This window comes from Camelina sativa, chromosome 17, assembly GCF_000633955.1.
Source record: "Camelina sativa cultivar DH55 chromosome 17, Cs, whole genome shotgun sequence".
Classification (NCBI taxonomy): domain Eukaryota; kingdom Viridiplantae; phylum Streptophyta; class Magnoliopsida; order Brassicales; family Brassicaceae; genus Camelina; species Camelina sativa.
In genome coordinates this window covers 2,218,423-2,236,773 of record NC_025701.1, presented here as the reverse complement: position 1 = coordinate 2,236,773, position 18,351 = coordinate 2,218,423, and the positions used below count along the sequence as shown (strand labels likewise).

General features: G+C 38.7%; 6 protein-coding genes across 11 annotated transcripts in view; 2 read left to right on the top strand and 4 right to left on the bottom strand.

The window, feature by feature from the left end:
* Positions 1-3,817, bottom strand: part of LOC104754713 (type I inositol polyphosphate 5-phosphatase 13-like) — a 6,097-nt gene extending 2,280 nt beyond the window's left edge. Inside the window, exons 1-7 of one of the 2 annotated variants that reach the window (XM_010476969.2) lie at positions 2,685-3,817; positions 2,335-2,587; positions 1,443-2,250; positions 1,124-1,248; positions 911-995; positions 492-657; positions 349-389 (exon numbers count right to left, since the gene is read on the bottom strand). In XM_010476969.2, coding sequence (XP_010475271.1) covers positions 349-389; positions 492-657; positions 911-995; positions 1,124-1,248; positions 1,443-2,250; positions 2,335-2,587; positions 2,685-3,537 — 2,331 coding nt within the window. In that variant the 5' untranslated portion in view covers positions 3,538-3,817. Of the gene's footprint in view, positions 1-348; positions 390-486; positions 658-910; positions 996-1,123; positions 1,249-1,442; positions 2,251-2,334; positions 2,588-2,684 lie in introns of both variants that reach the window. The other variant, XM_010476970.2, reaches the window with a different exon arrangement.
* LOC104754711 (probable uridine nucleosidase 2) lies at positions 4,951-7,693 on the bottom strand. Its single transcript, XM_010476966.2, has 9 exons — positions 7,407-7,693; positions 7,050-7,165; positions 6,879-6,938; positions 6,334-6,519; positions 6,128-6,232; positions 5,912-6,008; positions 5,656-5,763; positions 5,405-5,540; positions 4,951-5,258 (listed from the first exon to the last, which is right to left on the bottom strand). The coding sequence occupies exons 1-9, from the start codon at positions 7,450-7,452 to the stop codon at positions 5,147-5,149; spliced, it is 966 nt and encodes a 321-aa protein (XP_010475268.1). The 5' UTR covers positions 7,453-7,693; the 3' UTR covers positions 4,951-5,146.
* Positions 8,503-9,291, top strand: LOC104759086 (B3 domain-containing protein At2g24670-like). The gene has a single exon (XM_010482056.1). The coding sequence runs from the start codon at positions 8,503-8,505 to the stop codon at positions 9,289-9,291; it is 789 nt and encodes a 262-aa protein (XP_010480358.1).
* Positions 10,107-13,028, top strand: LOC104754708 (inactive glucose-1-phosphate adenylyltransferase small subunit 2, chloroplastic). Of its 2 annotated transcripts, none has more exons than XM_010476959.1 (8): positions 10,107-10,708; positions 11,459-11,728; positions 11,797-11,967; positions 12,049-12,134; positions 12,240-12,351; positions 12,461-12,559; positions 12,655-12,780; positions 12,892-13,028. In XM_010476959.1, the coding sequence occupies exons 1-8, from the start codon at positions 10,253-10,255 to the stop codon at positions 13,006-13,008; spliced, it is 1,437 nt and encodes a 478-aa protein (XP_010475261.1). In that variant the 5' UTR covers positions 10,107-10,252; the 3' UTR covers positions 13,009-13,028. The 2 variants fall into 2 exon arrangements, with proteins under 2 accessions (XP_010475261.1, XP_010475260.1); XM_010476958.1 differs by having other exon boundaries at positions 12,234-12,351.
* LOC104754709 (pentatricopeptide repeat-containing protein At1g05600-like) lies at positions 13,090-15,319 on the bottom strand. Of its 2 annotated transcripts, none has more exons than XM_010476961.2 (2): positions 15,233-15,319; positions 13,090-15,145 (listed from the first exon to the last, which is right to left on the bottom strand). In XM_010476961.2, the coding sequence occupies exon 2, from the start codon at positions 15,082-15,084 to the stop codon at positions 13,573-13,575; it is 1,512 nt and encodes a 503-aa protein (XP_010475263.1). In that variant the 5' UTR covers positions 15,085-15,145; positions 15,233-15,319; the 3' UTR covers positions 13,090-13,572. The 2 variants fall into 2 exon arrangements, with proteins under 2 accessions (XP_010475263.1, XP_010475264.1); XM_010476962.2 differs by having other exon boundaries at positions 13,090-15,150; positions 15,233-15,316.
* Positions 15,296-17,869, bottom strand: LOC104754710 (beta-hexosaminidase 2-like). 3 transcript variants are annotated; one of them, XM_010476963.2, is made up of 3 exons: positions 17,569-17,869; positions 16,528-17,375; positions 15,296-16,449 (listed from the first exon to the last, which is right to left on the bottom strand). In XM_010476963.2, the coding sequence occupies exons 2-3, from the start codon at positions 17,306-17,308 to the stop codon at positions 15,497-15,499; spliced, it is 1,734 nt and encodes a 577-aa protein (XP_010475265.1). In that variant the 5' UTR covers positions 17,309-17,375; positions 17,569-17,869; the 3' UTR covers positions 15,296-15,496. The 3 variants fall into 3 exon arrangements, with proteins under 3 accessions (XP_010475265.1, XP_010475266.1, XP_010475267.1); XM_010476964.2 differs by having other exon boundaries at positions 17,703-17,869; XM_010476965.2 differs by having other exon boundaries at positions 17,757-17,867.

The following is an 18,351-nucleotide window of genomic DNA, read 5'->3' as shown; positions in this document are numbered from 1 at the left end:
GCCTGAGCGATTCCTTTCGAATTTGTACGTGGGAGGGAAAGTGATTAATGCCTCACGCATTCCTTGGAAGACTTTTCCAAGTTTCATCTCTGCTCTAAGTTGGTCTCTTTCTCTGAGCCAATCAAAGGATCGCTGTGAAATGAAGTCTCTTGCTTCATCATAGGATATACCAAACAGCCTATAGTTAAAATCGCCAAAAAATGTGACCATGTCTGCTGCTGCTAGATCAGACTTGGTTTCTTCAGCGCCGGTGCTTGGAATCTGGAAAGGAGCAAACAGCATAAACTTGGGACCAACCTTGTGAAGCAATGATATAATTTAAGTGTATAAGTAATGATGAGAACATACAGTGTTACTCTTTGTTGTATAAGCTGCTGTTGACACACCAGCTGCAACACAGAGGGCCCATGGCAAACCAGAAGAATAAAGTAGCCAAAATAAATATGTGGAAAAGCCAAGTGAGCAAGACAAAAACAGGTATGGCACCATACCAGCTGCAGTGTTATTTAGATTTTGTCCCCGGGAAAACACCATCAAACGAAAAATGTGATTGAAATCTGCGTTTCTGCGATTAACTGCTTCCAAATGTGCAGCCAAGTGGCAATTCACAAAGCACATAATTCGGTCATAAACTCTGATTCTCAGACCTACACCTCCCTGTTTGACATGTACGCAATTAATGTGTGTACGGGTTAGCAAGGTAGAAGAGAAGCTACACATTGCGGCAAAAGACTAAGCTTTTTCCTATGTAAAGTGGGTCATATGCATTGCAAGTAAGCAACAAATTTCATAAGATAACTTCCTCAATTGCATCTTCACAAGCACAAAAGAGACAAATGTACACTGAAGTGTGTATTTCATAATCAGATTTAAATAGTCAAAAATGAAGTGGAGATGAAGTAAGACATACCTTGTTGCCAATGGCACGGCCAAAGCCACATGGAACTGCTGCAACATCAAGATCTCCAACATGTGTTCTAATATCCTTCCTCGCCCTAAGTAGAAAAGTAAAAGTGAAAAAGAGTTAAGTGGGTCAATTATGGAAGATAAACAACTCCTTATGAAAAAGTGTTGGAAAGATAAGCCAGAGAATGCAACATGTCATAAGTGAACTTTCACTTACCAAAGAGATATCAGAAGTCCTGCCAACTGCCTTGAACCCATACGCTCGAAAGTCTTCTTTTCGTCAAGTGCTTTTCCAATTGCATCAATCCACCACTGCCCCACAGCACTTCCTTCAAGTCCAACCTACACAAGCAATCCAAATATGGTGTGAAACCAAATATGTAGATGACAGCATGATCGCATATAAATTGAAGTAAAATGTTCTAAAACATGCTAGTGAACGCCGTTCTCTCAATAACCAGATGCTCTACTGGATTTCATCTCTGACGGCAAAGTTCTAGTTCAAACAAAATCAAACTTGTAATAAAAGGAGTTACCGTTTCTTTAGCAGCAGACATAGCAAGGAAGCCTGCACCCATCTCCACCTCTTGCAACCCGACAACAACAATGCCCACATCTGAAGTGACAGAGCCCAGCCACGACATAAGTGCATCGTGTGAAGCCCGTCCTTGACCAACATTCCAGGTACCAATTAAAACTCTAACATTGTCTTGTCTGGCATATGAAGTTTCCTTCTGAGACAATTCCGTTCGGATTATATTGTCCAGGGGTCCTGGAGATGTCACATACCATCCTCGTACTCCACCATGAGTGGCCAGACTAAAAATGAAACCACCCCCTGCTGCTAGCTTAATAACTGGTTCATTGTGTGAAACCCAGCTTGAAATTAGCTTTCCGTCGGAATCCAAGACCTGGATGTAGCCACTTGCATAACCCACATATAGTCGATCACCAAAAGTGCAAAAGCACAAAACAGGACGTTGGTGGTGATTCACATCCCGCAAGCGGTTTCCATTTGCATCCCACTGAACAATGAGTCCACTTATGCTTCCAGTCCAAATTGTTCCATCTACAGCTAACACGATAGCCTCTGTCTTCCTAGTATCTTCCGAAAACGCTCCTGCACTTCTGGTGGCGACTCGGCGAACAGCTCCTGCAGCTCCCATTATGGCATTACGTGATCGCTGCAGAAAGCCCTGTGGTTTTTCCCTTTTTGAACCAGAGAAGAATTTCAGTTTCATCTCATCATCAACTTGTTGATCTTGTATAGGTGGCATGTCCACACGATTCTCAACTTGCCCCTCAACATTTAAAACTTTCAGAAGGTCTTTACTCCGAGCATCCCTGCGCACACAAACGTTTTACAATGATCAACAAGCCCAATGAAAAAGGAACAGTCCATCTGCTAATGTGCAAAAAAAAGCCTACCAGATTGAGAACGAGAGTGACTGCACAGCCCACACTTTAGCTTTTACTGAATCGGCTAACAAAAACTTGACCTCTGAGGAAGATATGCTACATGTCCCATTGACAGTAACTTGGCTCCTTAGGTCAATAGCAGACCTCTCCACTAATAACGCAGCCATGTGTTTCTCCTCCTGTTTAAGCAGAAGAGATTTCTCTAATGGATCCCAAGGCCATATTTTTATGACACCTCCTTCAGAACATGACCACATATCACCTACATCATAACCACAAGCATAAGCAAAGAAGAAAAAGAACATAATTTTCAGATCAATCAATCCTCGCAATCATAGACTGAATCGAGAGTAACTAACCATAAGAGCTAATGACAATGGAATTGACAGGACCACGATGAGCTTGCCACGAGATTCGTTCCTTGAAAGGCATCGGACCATCACCATCATGATCATCATTATCATCATCAGAAGGCTGATGGATCATATTCCAAGCCCTGATTTTACCATCCTTATGACCACTCCACAAAAGCTTGTTGCTTTCATCAGCCACCAAACACATAGTGGGAGAAGTAGTAACAGACTCATGAAAGGGGGCCGTATCCTCATCCCCTCGGCGAACCTGGCCACCAATCCCACACCCTGCCTCATACGCATCTTCCAAATTCCAAAACCTGACACCATTCTCTTGGCCAGCCCAAAGCTGCGTCTCCGTACAAGCAATGTTCCTCAAGAAATTCCCAGTCTGCGTCTCCCTCAACGGATGAGGCCTCAGCTCAAGACACGGCGGACGTCCTGGATGCACCGCCGCACGCACCGGAACCTTAAATATCCCGGAACCGCCTCCCGCGCCGATGAACTCCGGCAAAGGCTCGGTGTCGTCGTCCCCAACACCGACATTAGGAGGAGGATTAACGATGAGGTAATCCTCAGCTCCTCCTCCTCCTCCTCCGCCGTTTCCATCGCCGGCGTTATCTCCGCTAACGATGTTAGCCGCGGTGGAGAATTCGTCGTCGGAGGAGTCGAAATAAACGGTGTCGGATCCTAAAGTGGCGGATCTAGGAACCTCGTCGAGGCTGTGTTTGCGGATCTGGTGGTGAGGCTTTTGATCGAACTGTAAGCTAAAAGACTGCGTCTTTCGCCGCGGCGGAACAGGGACGAGTGTGGACAATGCCTTTTCGTCTTCCTCTTCGTTGATTAGCTGTGAATCCATGGATGATGATGATCAAAGGGAACGGAGGGAATGGGGAACGAATGGGGGAAGAGAAAGTAGAAGTCAGGAGAAAAGAGAATGAGAGGAAAGCACGTCGTGGTGTGGTTGGAGAGAGAAAGAGTAATAAGAGAAGAACAAGGAGAAGGATACATGACGACGACAAGTGTACGGAAGCGAAAGTCTTGGTCTTTGTTTGTTTCATTGAGTTTTTGGTTTTCTTCTTCTTCCTCTGATGAGCTTCTGAAAAAAAAAATGAAAAAAAAAAAGAATGTTCTGTTCTGTGATTCTCCAAGGAAGACGCAGTCAAAGATATTTAAAATATCAACTCCAGTCCTTGTCACGTTCGTTTGTTTTATTTTTATATAATTATGATTTATGCCCCTTAGGTTTCCGATTTCTCTCTTACGTTCAATGGCCGACTCACACAAACTATAGGCCCATTAAGCGAAGCCCAACCTTCACACTATATATATGCGGCGTTGGGGCGTTGGGACCGTTGGTATCTGTATATTATTTGTATTAGTTTTGTCAATTGATTTAGGAAATTTTTTTTTAGATACAAAAATATAAAGATGTAAATTTAATGTTATTATCTTAATTAGTGTTTTGGAAAATAACATTTTTAGATATAAAGATATGAAGATGTAAATTTTATGTAAATTTAATGTTATTATCTTAATTAGCTGTTTTGGAAAATAATATTTTTTTATATTATTATCTTAATTAGCTGTTTTGAAAAATAATAAAAAAATTTTAATACATGTCAACATTTCATCAGTATACTTGATATGTTTGTGTTATGATCTTGACTTGTGTGTGTCATGATCCTCTGTTAATAGCTATTATCATTCAAAAGACTTTTAAAGAGATCTTATTCATTGTCCATCTTTTTTTTTTTTTGACTCTCAAACTAGCAAGGCTCTTATCCCAACTAGTGTTTCCCTTTTCTCACTTGTGGTTTTGTTTGCCTAAAATTTGACCCCATATGTTAACTTTTTCTACTTGATGTTCATTTGTTTTTCAAGCAGCTTTACCGATGGTTTCCCCCCAGTGGCGATGTATACTCTTACATCGACGAGGAACTCGAGGGGTTCAAGGAGGAGTACCAGGGGTTCGACGAGGAGGACGAGGAAGCCAGAGTTGAGGCTCCTCTTGTTTCTTTTTAGGCGAATGCTACTACCATGGACCATGGTGAGTGAAGAAGCGCAACCAAAGGCCTGTTTTAATATCTGAAAACTAAAAGAGTGTAGGCTTTGTGAGAGGAAGACGTGAGGAAGAATAAATTAAGTTCTTGGTCGCAAACAAGCAATCATAACTCTGGATCTGCTAGCAAAAATTCAGAGTGGACAAATTTTTTTTAGGACCAAGTGGACAAATCATCATGAAACAAATTTGAATTGTATAGTCATGGAGTTTGGGAGAAAGAATATAATTTTATTATTAGTAGGTCATCAAATGGTAAAATAATATTCGGTTTGACAAAAGATTTTCTTTTAAAAAAGCACTTAAAATGATAATGAAGCAAGAGAAAGAGCCCTTATTTTCAAGTAGGGTTGCGTTGGAAACAAGAGAAAATGGGTTCACAATAAGTGAAGCAAGAGAGATGAGTCTAATTAGACTCCATAAGCCTATCCATTATGAGCTTCAATACCGCAGGAGCGTCAACCGTCACTGCCACTTTTATCGATGGTTTGTTTGACCACTCTGTCACTTCCTCAAACCTAACTCACAATTTTTGTTAAAAAATCACCACATATTGCATGATTTGTTCAGCCGATAAGTCCCAAAATATATAAACAGAGGGATATCTATACATTCTCTATAATATATAACTGTATATCATGAATGTATGTATGAAAAATCTTACTTCTTTAGATTGTTGTACAGTATAGTAAGTCCCCTAGTAATACCGCTTGTCTGCACTCTAGCAACTCCTTCTGTATAAGTGAACAGAGATGGAAGGAAAGCCGCTAGGATCGTCGCAGGATCATGAAGGTAGACACCTACCACCCACACACATACACAATAGAATAAAAGGTTAAGATAAAACATTGAGTCGCAGAAATTTCGTTATTGTTGTGTCTCTATACAAAATTACAAATGATTATCAACGCATACCTTGGATTTCGTAAGCCTCAAGATGATAAGCATAATACACATCAAGGATTTTACAGAGATATTGAGCTAATTTCCCATTCGATGATGCCAATTTGTCCTTGTCATCAGCTAAATCCAGCATAAACACCGGAAAGAAAAAATATCATCAAGTTGTGTATAACTATACTCTGTTTCTCTAAGTTCTTAGTCGCAACAAGCAGTCACAACTCAGAGGCAATAAGACATCAAACCAAGTAAAAGATGATATCCAAATAACCTGACATAATAACTTGATGGGTCACGTTGATCCCCACAGCAATTATATCGGCTCCACATGTGAATACAATATCTGCAGCTTCTGGATCTCCAAAAATCTACCCTAGCCAGAAAAATATGTGGAAACTAAGGTAATCAACTCTACTACACAATAAGATGTCATCATATTCAGTTTATGTATAAACTAATGTGTAAGAAGATCACACTACGAACTTACATTAGCTTCCGAAGCTGGATTTACATTTCCGTTTACTGCGAATGCTCCACCAAGAATCACAATTTGTCCGACATTTTTTGAAAACTCTGGATCAAGCTGAACAGCCTGCATCTCATGGTAAATGAAAATCTTCCATAAGATAAATAGGAATAGAGATTATGCAAGACCATAAAAGTGAAAAAAATTGCAGATGAGAAAGGACTTACCAAAGCAATATTTGTTAATGGTCCCAAAGCAACAACGGTGATCTCGCCAGGGTAAAGCTTTGCTTGTTCAACTAAGAACTCAGGTCCAGACTTTTCAATTGGCTTTCCTTTAGGTGGAGGGAAATATTGGTTACCAAGTCCATCTTTTCCATGAACGAAGTCAGCAATTCTAACCTTCTTTTCGTTCTTTACAAAAGAAAAGACAACAAATTAACAATGAAAAGACTAATAGATATGGAAAAAAAACAGAAACACAAATTAGCTAAGTCAAAACTGACTTATAATGCAGATCAGGTTTGGATTCTGCAATATTGGACAGACCAAAACGTTTTTGTCTACTCTCAAGAGGTAGACAAAACAGGCGGCGTGGAACATATCTATCTGTTCAAGAATGGCGACGTTCTGGTCTTAAAACTCCCTATGAATTTCCCACTATTATGTTCACTAAAGATCCTATGTTGAATCTTCAACACATTCTAACATTCATCTTTCTCATTCTCATAGTAACATATCAATGGCCATAGAGTGAAAAAAAAAAAACATACCATGAAAGTTTGATGTGTTCCTTCAGCAACAGGAATATCTGTCCTACCCGCAACCTCCAACTAGTAGATGCATATTGGCAAAAACAAAAGATGATTAGATTCATCTAAGAATGCAATAGATTCGATTTCATACATACAGTGAGATCCATATGAATAATAAAAAAGTGATACCAAATGCAAGGCGTTTCGAGTGGCGAGAGTGGTATACACGTTTCCAAAGATAGTAGTGAGGCCAATTACATCAACTTCAGGGGAGTTTAAAGCCACGAATATGGCCATTGCATCATCTACAATATATCATGATCAAATCCAGTCCAGTGATGATTAGAGACCTCTTTGAGTGAATTCTATTTCTAATTTTCTATCGATCAAACTCAGATCTCTAATTTCGAATCAGTAAACCGAGTAGTTCCACTTTAAGTAGAGATTCTCAGTAAAAAACCAAAATATTCAAAGACACAATAGAGAAACAGAGATCCGAGTTTTAATCGAATCCAATAAAGAAAAGGTGAGAGAGTATATACCGACCGATTCCAGGATCAGTATCGATGATGATCTTCTTGCGTTCTCCCATCGCGATCGGACTTCAACAACGCAAAGGCGAAGACTTTAAGGGACCCCAAATAAAAAAAAAAAAGCTAAATTTGCTTTCGTAATCCTAACTTTTTATATACTACACACATAAGAAGAAAAAAAAAAGAGTCTTTTGGAGTAAAAGTATATGATCTATGACTATAACACCACCGGATCATTAAAAAAGGTTTCTTTTTGCAGTCCAGTTTGCAAACGTGGGTTTGTTATCCTCTCTTTTTGGCTGTTTCTGTATATAGAAAAAAACGATTTTATTCAGTCACGTCTCTCATGAAACGAGTTGGGATCTTGTCTTTGAGACTCTCTCTCTCTATCTGAAAGAGGTGAAAAAAACAGAGACAGAGATTCCTTAACCGGTGTCGTTTCGCATCTTATTAAACCGGTTTAGTCTGTTTTTTACTACCTGGTTCATGATATTTTTTGGTTTAGACAAATATGTACCAAACCGAAAACTTTTTTAACAGCTCTGTTTTTAACAGAGACATTTTTGGGAAAAAAAAAAAAGTTAACAAGTAAGATTTGACAAAAAAAAAACTTGTTGATTTTAAAATTGAATAAATAGTTCGGAAAAATTCTACTTTTTGTATTCGGAAGATAACAAAATAATACGTTGGAGAGGAAACTAAACAGATGAGGATCTTAAAACTATTAAAGTTAGTGTTATCTATAAGTAAAAACAAAACATCATGAATATCTCTTTTTTTTTAAATTCACTATATATATTCTACCCAGTAAAAAAAATCACTATATATATTCTACCGAAAGAAAAATTCACTATTTATATATATATAAAAAAACTGTATGGCTAACTCTTTAAATGTGAAAACTCAAAACCCTTAACCAATTTAAAACGATCAAAAAATAATTTGTGATTAATAAAATTAGTAGATAAATTCAAATTTACTTCTCTAAACAGGAGAAAAAAACTTCAGAATACTTACTCTAAGTCTTAGATATATTTGAGAAAAATATATATATATATATATATATAAGTTTGTCTGTTAGCATAGCAGTTACTCGAGAAGCTGCACACATGGGGATGGAACGTCGTGTTGTGGAGGCAATAGAGAGGGAAGAGAGAGTCTTTATTCGATTTCCACGAAAGAAGAGAACCTTGAGGATTCTTGTCTCTTATCTCGAGATAGAGAGTTTTGCGACCGAAGAAGACCCTCCTAAAGCCGATACTTTTGACGTCCCATGCACGGAATCTTCATCAAACCCCACCGGAAACATCAAGAGATGTTCTCTTGGGCTTCCTCCTCCCACAGGACAACAACCTAAAAAAAGAAGACGCATGGCCAATGGTCGTTTTGAAGCGGGAGCCTCTTCTTCTGGGACGAGAGAGCCGACGCCGGAGTGGCTGGTGCAGTTGATGAGGGACAAGAAGGGCAAAGATCCAAGATATATCATAAAGAAGGGTTTGAAAGCAACCGATGTCCTTCCACACTTCCGTCGTCTCTCCATGCCTTTCACCGAGATAGAGGATCTTGAATTCTTGACACCCTCGGAAGAAAGTATCATACGAAGACATGCCAAAAAGCTTCGCGACGATGGACTAGCCTCGATACTCGTGGCTTCTGATCTAAAAGAATATAAATTGAAATTGGCGAGATGGAACATGGGGAAGAATCCTCCATACTTTTTGACTAGTGGGTGGAATCATGTGGTCAGCGATTACCAGCTAAAGAAAGGCCATAAGATTTGCCTCTGGTCGTTCCACGTTGGTAAGACACTCTATTTCGCTATGGTTCCTACTTCGCAAACTGAGTCTGGCGAATCGGGGGAGGATGAGCTCTGCGTTAGTAATCAAAGACAAAATTAGTGATGGTTTGCCTCACAAGTAAAGTATGCTAGGATTTTATTTTTCTTTATGATGGTTTTAGGGTTTGCCGGTGATTTTGTTTTTTTTTTCCCTTAGGATATATGCCTGATTTTATTAATTTATTTTAATTTTCATTAGGATGAGTCTCGAGATTGTCTTTAGGTACGGTGCTAAGCTACATTAAGTTTAGATATTTGATAATATCAACGATTTAAGGATTTTTGGCAACGATTATTTGATTAATGCATTTGTCTCTCAGGACAAATCATATTATACTATACTGTCAAGTTGTAAGATGTCAATCTATTTCCTTAATTATATAATAGGAGATCCTTTAATTTTAATTTGTTGGTTAGGACACTTGCCAATAAAAATAAAAATAAAGTCATGAAAACAAAACGAAATATATAAATTAGTTTCCACAAAACTTTATTGGACATAGTCCTTTTATATCTATGAAAATATTGAGAATAATTCTCATATATAAGATTTTTTATATAAAATTTTTCTTCCACTTCCACATGGTTCATGTGATACATACATTGTGCATCTCAAAAACCTATGAAGTTTCTTTTTCAAGCTACTCCTAAGTTCTCCTTTTTCAATTCCTTCTCTCCTTTATCTGTAGAAATTAGCTTAGATCGAATAAATCTGTATAATAATAATAATAAAAATAGTAATAATATGCCTCTTTACAATAACGGACAAAAAAAAAGAAAAAGAAACGAAGAAGCTAGGAATCAAATCTTACTAAACAGGACAAGTTAAAGAGGTTTTAGGAAGATATAGCTTCACAAGCAAAGGCAAAGCTAAAATATGTCTGCAACAGGAAATGTCGGACGGTTTTCACCATCACACGTTTCAATCTCCAAAACAAATACTAACACCTTATACATTCTCAAATCTCAAACCCAATTTTCTTGTTTCTTGAATCATCAATATCTCTGCTCATAAATCGAATATGCAGATCTCTTCTTCTTCTTCTTCTGCCAAATTGACCAATCTCCATATGATGAGATCTAGTAGTGATCACCAACATCAATGGAGACATAACTACAACTTGAAGCAGCTTTTTGTTCCAAGCTCTTGTCCAAACCTCTCTGTTTCTAACTCTCCTTTGAACCAAAGTGTCGCAGCTATAGTGTTCGGAGGAGGACCAGACCCTGAGCTTTATCCACTGAACAAAACAAGATCCAAAGGAGCAATCCCTATTGCTGCAAACTACAGACTTATCGATGCAGTCATCAGTAATTGCATCAACAGTGACATCACCAAGATCTATGCAATCACTCAGTTTAATTCCACTTCTCTCAATTCACATCTTTCCAGAGCTTACAGTGGATTTGGAATCGGAAAAGACAGATTCGTTGAAGTCATTGCCGCTTATCAGAGCCTTGAAGATCAAGGATGGTTTCAGGTTTAGTAACACTCAAATAAAATTTCCCCTGTTTTTAGATCTGTTTCTTGTTACTCACGAAATCTTTGTTTCTCTGTGTGTGTTACAAAAGGGATCTGCTGATGCGATAAGAAGGTGCTTGTGGGTATTTGAAGAGTTTCCAGTGACTGAGTTCTTGGTTCTTCCTGGATATCATCTCTACAAAATGGATTACAAGACGCTAATCGAGGATCATAGAAGAAGTAGAGCGGATATAACCATTGTTGGACTAAGCTCTGCTACAGACCATGACTCTGGTTTTGGCTTCATGGAAGTTGATTCCACGAATCACGTCACCAGATTCACTATCAAACCTGAGAAGGGTCAACAAGATATTGTCTCTGTAAGTTAGATATCTCTATAATGTTCTGTGTTATTCAGAATCATCTGGCCACTAATGTTATAGTGCAGATGGAAAACAGAACAACAACAACAAATGAAGGAACTTCTTCTTGTGTCCCAAGCACAGGGATTTACGTGATCGGTCGAGAACAGATGGTGAAGCTTCTGAGAGAATGTTTGGTAAAAGCGAAAGACTTGGCCAGCGAAATCATTCCTGGTGCGATCTCTGAAGGAATGAAGGTAAGAGATATGAGAGAGACCAGACAAGAAGAAGCAATATCCCTAGGCTATATAGATTTTGTCTGAAATTNAAAATAAAAATTTGCCCTGTTTTTAGATCTATTTCTTGTTATTCACGAAATCTTTGTTTCTCTGTGTGTGTTACAAAAGGGAACTGCTGATGCGATAAGAAGGTGCTTGTGGGTATTTGAAGAGTTTCCAGTGACTGAGTTCTTGGTTCTTCCTGGATATCATCTCTACAAAATGGATTACAAGACGCTAATCGAGGATCATAGAAGAAGTAGAGCGGATATAACCATTGTTGGACTAAGCTCTGCTACAGACCATGACTCTGGTTTTGGCTTCATGGAAGTTGATTCCACGAATCACGTCACCAGATTCACTATCAAACCTGAGAAGGGTCAACAAGATATTGTCTCTGTAAGTTAGATATCTCTATAATGTTCTGTGTTATTCAGAATCATCTGGCCACTAATGTTATAGTGCAGATGGAAAACAGAACAACAACAACAAATGAAGGAACTTCTTCTTGTGTCCCAAGCACAGGGATTTACGTGATCGGTCGAGAACAGATGGTGAAGCTTCTGAGAGAATGTTTGGTAAAAGCGAAAGACTTGGCCAGCGAAATCATTCCTGGTGCGATCTCTGAAGGAATGAAGGTAAGAGATATGAGAGAGACCAGACAAGAAGAAGCAATATCCCTAGGCTATATAGATTTTGTCTGAAATTCTGTTTTTCAGGTGAAAGCTCATATGTTTGATGGATATTGGGAAGATGTGAAGAGCGTTGGAGCTTACTACAGAGCTAATATGGATAGTATAAAGAGGTGTAGATTGAGACTCAATTAATGTAAAATATTTGTGAGACCTAAAATGACTCTAAATGAGATAACTTGTGATTCAAGTCAACGTTTATCTTCTTGTAGTAACAGATTCTACGACAGACAATGTCCGCTGTACACAATGCCTCGGTGTTTGCCTCCAAGCTCCATGAGTGAAGCTGTAATAACCGACAGTATTATCGGAGACGGTTGCATTCTCGATGTAATTTGTAAAACTCTCTTTCAAATCCTTTAAAACCCTAGTAGACAGTGTTGATCAAAAGCTTTTATAAAGGTTTTCTTATTCTTGTATGCGATGGGCTTGAGAGCAGAGATGTGTCATCAGAGGATCGGTGGTTGGAATGAGAACAAGAATCGCTGATGAAGTGATTGTAGAGGATTCAATTATCGTCGGTTCTGATATATATGAGGTAATTAAACCGGGTTTCTTGGATCGAAATAAGACTAATGAATCCCATATTGTAATGTTTCAAATCACAGTTTTTCTGACGAATTGTGTTTACAGATGGAAGAAGACGTAAGAAGAAAAATGAGGGAGAAGAAGATAGATATTCGAATAGGGATCGGTGAAAAGAGTCAAATACGAAGAGCCATTGTTGATAAAAATGCCAGGATTGGTAAAAACGTTATGGTAACTATTTCCTAATATAACAAATACTCAATTTAGCCTCTCTTCTTTGGATGTATATTTTTCCAATTTCTATAGTCTCAATTTCTTATAAATAATAAATACGATTCACAGATTATCAACAGAGACAATGTTGAGGAAGGAAACAGAGAAGCTGAAGGATACGTTATAAGAGACGGAATCATTGTCATACTTCGAAACGCAGTGATCCCAGACAACTCCATCCTCTGAAAGTTTTTCTATCATGACAAAATTCATCATTTTTCTACCATTTTTTAAAATGTAATAAACTGCACATTTCACCCCACAAAAAAAAAAAATTGAAATTCATATGTAAACGTCAAAGAGCCAAAGAGCCTGTTAATTCAAACAATTACATTTCACAATAACGTTTTAACTAAAATGATGATAGAGGGCATGGAACATCAACATGTGGCCTCATTGATCTCACAAGTCAGAAGCAACAGATCAACCGGAAGAATAGCTCATTCTGAATTCTCCATCTTTCTTCGAACAGATTCTTCAGGGGAACTAGAGTTTCTTGAAGAACATAAACAATCTTGACTTCTTGAGCACCATTACATGAACCATAGCCTCAGAATCATAAACCATATGACTTAAAGCCAGTCAATGTTTTTTTTGAATGATAGCCAGAATTGCAGGTATCGAACGTCCTTGAAAAGGGAGGCGCTACATGCGCTTAAACATTTCAACAATCTCAAAATGTTGCCGGTTCTCACATAGCATAATCATACTTGCTAAAGTTCACAGATCAAGCAGCGGTAGTTATATGATTTAACGTTTGTTACTACTTAAATGCTCAAGTATCTCAACAACATCCAAGGCTCCAGAACAGACAGACTCAGCCAAGGCTTTCCACACAGAAGACTCCGGCACCATATCCTGACTAACCATTTCTTCTAACCACATCACTGCTTCATATCGCCGGTCCATATCACAAAGACCTTTTATCATTACATTGTAAGTTTCAGCACCAGGAAAGAATGATTTTATCAACATCTCCTCCATGACCTGACCCGCTTCAAGAAATTGACCATCTCGACACAAACCATCTACTAAATTTTGATATGTTTCTTCGTTCGCTACACAAGAGACTTGTTTAGACATCTTTTTGAGATATCCAACAGCCTCCATGGATTTTCCTTCATCGCATAAACCTTTTATAAGCAAATTATACACTCCAACTGTTGGAAGGCAATGACCTTCCATCATCTCCTTATTGATTACAGTAACTGCTTCTTCCAGCTTCCTGGCTTTACACAGTGCTCTAACCTTGGCCCCGTAAATAAATGGTGTTGGCTCAAAGCCTTTTCTTCGCATTGCAAGAAGCACCTCTTCACCTTCAACAAGCTTACCTTCCTCAAAAAGATCAGTAGCCATGGCACTATAGCTATCCAAACTAGGAATTGCGCCTCGGATCAAAGTCTCGGTTAACAGTCGTTTCACCCGCTCTATACCTTCACTGGTACTCTCCCAGTGACCAGCTTCGATATGATGGTAACATCGTTTTGGAGCCTTAAGTCCTTTTCTTAAGATCTTACCAAGAATTTCAATAGCCTCATCAACCTCCCCAGCATCACACAACGCATCCAATAGAATTCTATAAACCACAATGTCCTCACCTGAACCTTTCTGTGAGATCCTCCAGAACATTGAATACAACAAATGAGTGGCTTCATCAAGTTTCCCCTCTAGACAAAACCCCTTCATCAAAATCCTGTAACTGTCTCTGTCAGGATAACAACCCTGGTAATTCATCTCTTGAAAAACCTGAGACGCCAAGTCAGAACGACTGACCTGACAAAGAACCTTCATAAGCAAATTCAGAGCCGTAATACGAGAATTCACCTCCCACCCATAACAATACTTCCTGAATACATGACAAGCAGCTTCGAGCTCAGATTCTTTAACCATCTCCTGTAAAAGAGTATCAAAGGAAAGAGTCCAGTTCACACAATTGAACTCATGGAGGCTCTTGAAGAGAGAAACAGCATCGTCCAGCCTTCCTGCTCTGGAGAATGTACGGATCGCAGATGCAAAAACAGAATCTTTACATTCACAAGAATCATCCTTCATTCTCTCAATCACATATCTCATCTCCAACACACGATTGGATTTACCAAGGATATCAATCATAGTGGCATACACCGTACCATTGTGACCGTAACTCGGAAACCTCTCTTTTGCTTCCTCAAAAAGTTTAAGTGCTGTTACTGGGTTCTTCTGCTTCTTTAGGATTTGTGAAAGAAGACTTGGCGTTAGAACTCTTGGCCATCGAACACTCATAATAAATCCTTTCAATCAGAAACCTCTTCAGGTAGTAGTAAAATCAAAGGAATCAAATTTCCTGCACTAAAGCATCTCATCAGCTTAAAGATGACGTTTTTTGCAATAAATTCGCCATGGAAAAGTAATGAAGCAATTGAAAGTGTACCTGGAGATTTCAGTATCGGATTTTAGGGATCGATCTTGTTGAAGTATCAGTCTCGTAAGAACAAATGAAAAATACAGACTTTGGAAGAGAACGAAGTTATGACATTTTTTGTTTGTAAGGTCCGGTAAATAATGAATATTTACACTTTGACCCAATAACTTTTAACTATTCATACAAAAGACCACAAACTTCAGCATGTAAGTATTACAACCCATAACTACTACAAAGCAAAGTACAACAATCAAATTTCGAAACTTTCTCCGTTTATCGATCTTGAAGAGCGCCATGAACTGTATTACACATCCCAGGATTCTTCAAACACCACAATGGCTGAATTGGTTCAGCTCCAATCCCTCTAATTACCATCCTATGCCTCCACAGGTGTAACCTGTCCACAGCTTTACCACACCTCTTAACACCTTTCTCGTCTCTATTCCCTGACCACAAGCTCTCTGCCAAAGCAGAGGCACGTGGCCAAAGCCGTGAGTCTAAAACCGTCGAATCAGCTTGCTCTGACCATAACGCAACTTCTCCTCCTAGTACCAGCTTCCTCTCTTCCTCATCGAGCAAACCATCAGTTATATCATAGTTGTATATGCTCTGCCACGTCTTGAAAGGTGCACACCAAGACCCACCACCTCCTCCTCGCTGATCATATATACTATCATTCCCTAGAAACCCGCCGTGACCACAGTCTAAGTAGTAGAACTCTGATGAAGAGACAATTACTCTGTAACCAGCAGCTACGATTCTCTTTGTGTTCTCAGGACCGTTATTCCAAGTCTGTAAGATTGTGTGCTCTTTTGGTAGAACCGATGGATCCACCTTGATTTGTGCATCCAGCAGAACATCTTCCCAGTAAACAACTGTACGGTTCTTTGACACTATGTAAGGTAATGTGGAGTTTATGTACTTTTCAAGAAGCTGACTTAGTGTTCCACCAGAGGACAAGAAAGAATTGATGGCAGGATCAGTTTTCCAACAGCCTGGGATGACTTCATCACCACCTCCATGGAAGAACGATTCTGGAAATTGCTTAACAACATCTTGTATGACGTTTCTAACAACATCATATGTTTTAGGACTCAAGGGGTTAAGCTGACCAGTCCCTGGTTCACTAGCTAACCGCTCATCCCAACTTTTACCAGCAGGCCACCAAAACATGTTGGCACATGTCACAATTTCCGGGTAAGCTTCTCCCCATGATCCTGTATGGCCTGTCATGTTTAACAGTATCCATTAGAAACCAAGCTAATTTTCTTGTGCAAGAGAAAATCAAGCATTGATTGACTCACCAGGAGTGTCTATTTCAGGAAGTACTCTAACTCCATGCTCAAAACCATACTGAACAATCTTTGAGACATCCTTAGGAGTGTATACCATGTCTAGTCCATAAGATCCTTTTGCAGCGAGTGAAGGTTCAGAAGGAAGCACTAACGGAAAAGATTGCGAGTCAGTGATATGCCAATGGAACACATTGAGTTTGTTTGCACTCATGGCCTTAATTGTTCTCATTATATCATCTACTCCATAGTAATTCCTGGATGTGTCGAGCAAAACGCCTCTGTGGCCAAACAGAGGAGAATCTTGAATAGAAATTCCAACTGGTAAGTACAAATCAGGAGATGTTCCCCAAATCATCTGAGAGAATGTCTCAAGGCCACGCATAGCTCCCCAAACCGAGCGAGCTAACAAGTGGGCAGAAGAGCTGCCAATGGGGATGGATAGGTTATAAGACTCATCAACACCATGGTGAAGCGGAAGAGAAAGATCAGTAACAATGACTTTAAGGTTGCTCAAGGTGTAACCTTTCATAAGTTTGACAGGATGTGTAACGAGTGGCGAGTAGTTCTCAGAGCGGACCAGGTTGAGATAACGTGTTACAGAGGCTGAAAGGTATTGGTGTTTAGGGGCAATGATGGTGAATTCTGGAGAGAGGACAACGGCTTTATGTTGAGGCCATGAGAGATATCTTGGCTTTGGCCAAATGTTGATAGGTGTCGAAGTGGAGAGCAATGGCGAAACGAAGAAGAGTAATGGGATTAGAATGACATGAGACTTGGAAAGAGTCACCATGTTCACAGTATAAGACAGTAATGATGTTCTTGAATCAATCTACTACTGCTAATGGACTTTCGAAAATCTGCACACAAAACAAAAACAAAAATTGAAGGATGCATAACAGATCAAAACAACAGCATCAAGAACAAAGACAAGTATGAGTGGGCAAAAACTATAACTACTACTAGACTAATAAACAAGAAGTAGCATCATCTAAGATCCCAAGTGCTAAAGTATTGAACTTTAATGACTTCAAAAGGCATTCTGAAGCAAACCCTAGATGATAATTGGGATTCGGCAGCCAAAGTAATCGCCTTTTCTTCAAATCTCCATAGAAGAGATGAGAGAACTTATTGGAATTGCGGAAAAGAAAAGAAAAAAACGAAGTAAAGGGGAAGAAGAGAGAAACTGTCACAGAGGAAGTCTAGCAATGGAGGCGAAAGACGACGAAACGAACACTAACAATGTCATTCATAGAAGCTTCTCCGGGAGAATTTTGGGTTAGAGAAATTGATATCGCTTCACTCTTACTAAGGCAATCTTCTTCTTCTGTCGCTTTCTCGATTAGTGTGGACTGGATTCATAGTTGCATTTTACTAATATATTTATTTGTTTCTGTTTTTTGTGCAACGTAGAGTATAATTAACAATTTAAATATTCGACTTATATAGGTTAAAAAATAATACATTAACAATAGGCTAAAACTATTAAGACAAGAAAAAACAAACAATCTATGATTTTTTTTTTTTTTAAATCATCCCTGCTATATATAGTATATAGTTATATACACGCGATAGTACTTCTAGAAAATTAAAAAAGGTTGACTATATTGATTTATCATTCTATTTTGCATATGGTTATATGCATATTTGATATCAAAGTTACATTGATGTCCTAAATGTTAAATTAATAATTTTATAAAAGATTTTTTTTTTTTTTAAAATTATACATGTAGAAGAACGATTTTGTAGTCCTAGATTTGTCATCGATAGTACCCCACACTAAATTAGGATGAGCGGTTGACCAAATAAGACCAAATCTGTAACTGTAAGTACGTT

Excerpts from the sequence above, each read along its gene's own strand:
- LOC104754711 (XM_010476966.2), bottom strand. The coding sequence starts at position 7,452 with ATGGGAGAACGCAAGAAGATCATCATCGATACTGATCCTGGAATCG. Across the intron at positions 6,939-7,049 it reads CTCGAAACGCCTTGCATTTG|TTGGAGGTTGCGGGTAGGAC; the intron begins GTATCACTTTTT and ends TGCATCTACTAG. Across the intron at positions 5,541-5,655 it reads TGAGGCTTACGAAATCCAAG|GTGTCTACCTTCATGATCCT; the intron begins GTATGCGTTGAT and ends TGTGGGTGGTAG.
- LOC104759086 (XM_010482056.1), top strand. The coding sequence starts at position 8,503 with ATGGGGATGGAACGTCGTGTTGTGGAGGCAATAGAGAGGGAAGAGAGA.
- LOC104754708 (XM_010476958.1), top strand. The coding sequence starts at position 10,253 with ATGCAGATCTCTTCTTCTTCTTCTTCTGCCAAATTGACCAATCTCCAT. Across the intron at positions 12,560-12,654 it reads TCGGTTCTGATATATATGAG|ATGGAAGAAGACGTAAGAAG; the intron begins GTAATTAAACCG and ends TTGTGTTTACAG. Across the intron at positions 12,781-12,891 it reads GGATTGGTAAAAACGTTATG|ATTATCAACAGAGACAATGT; the intron begins GTAACTATTTCC and ends TACGATTCACAG.
- LOC104754709 (XM_010476961.2), bottom strand. The coding sequence starts at position 15,084 with ATGAGTGTTCGATGGCCAAGAGTTCTAACGCCAAGTCTTCTTTCACAA.
- LOC104754710 (XM_010476963.2), bottom strand. The coding sequence starts at position 17,308 with ATGGTGACTCTTTCCAAGTCTCATGTCATTCTAATCCCATTACTCTTC. Across the intron at positions 16,450-16,527 it reads TCCTGAAATAGACACTCCTG|GCCATACAGGATCATGGGGA; the intron begins GTGAGTCAATCA and ends TAAACATGACAG.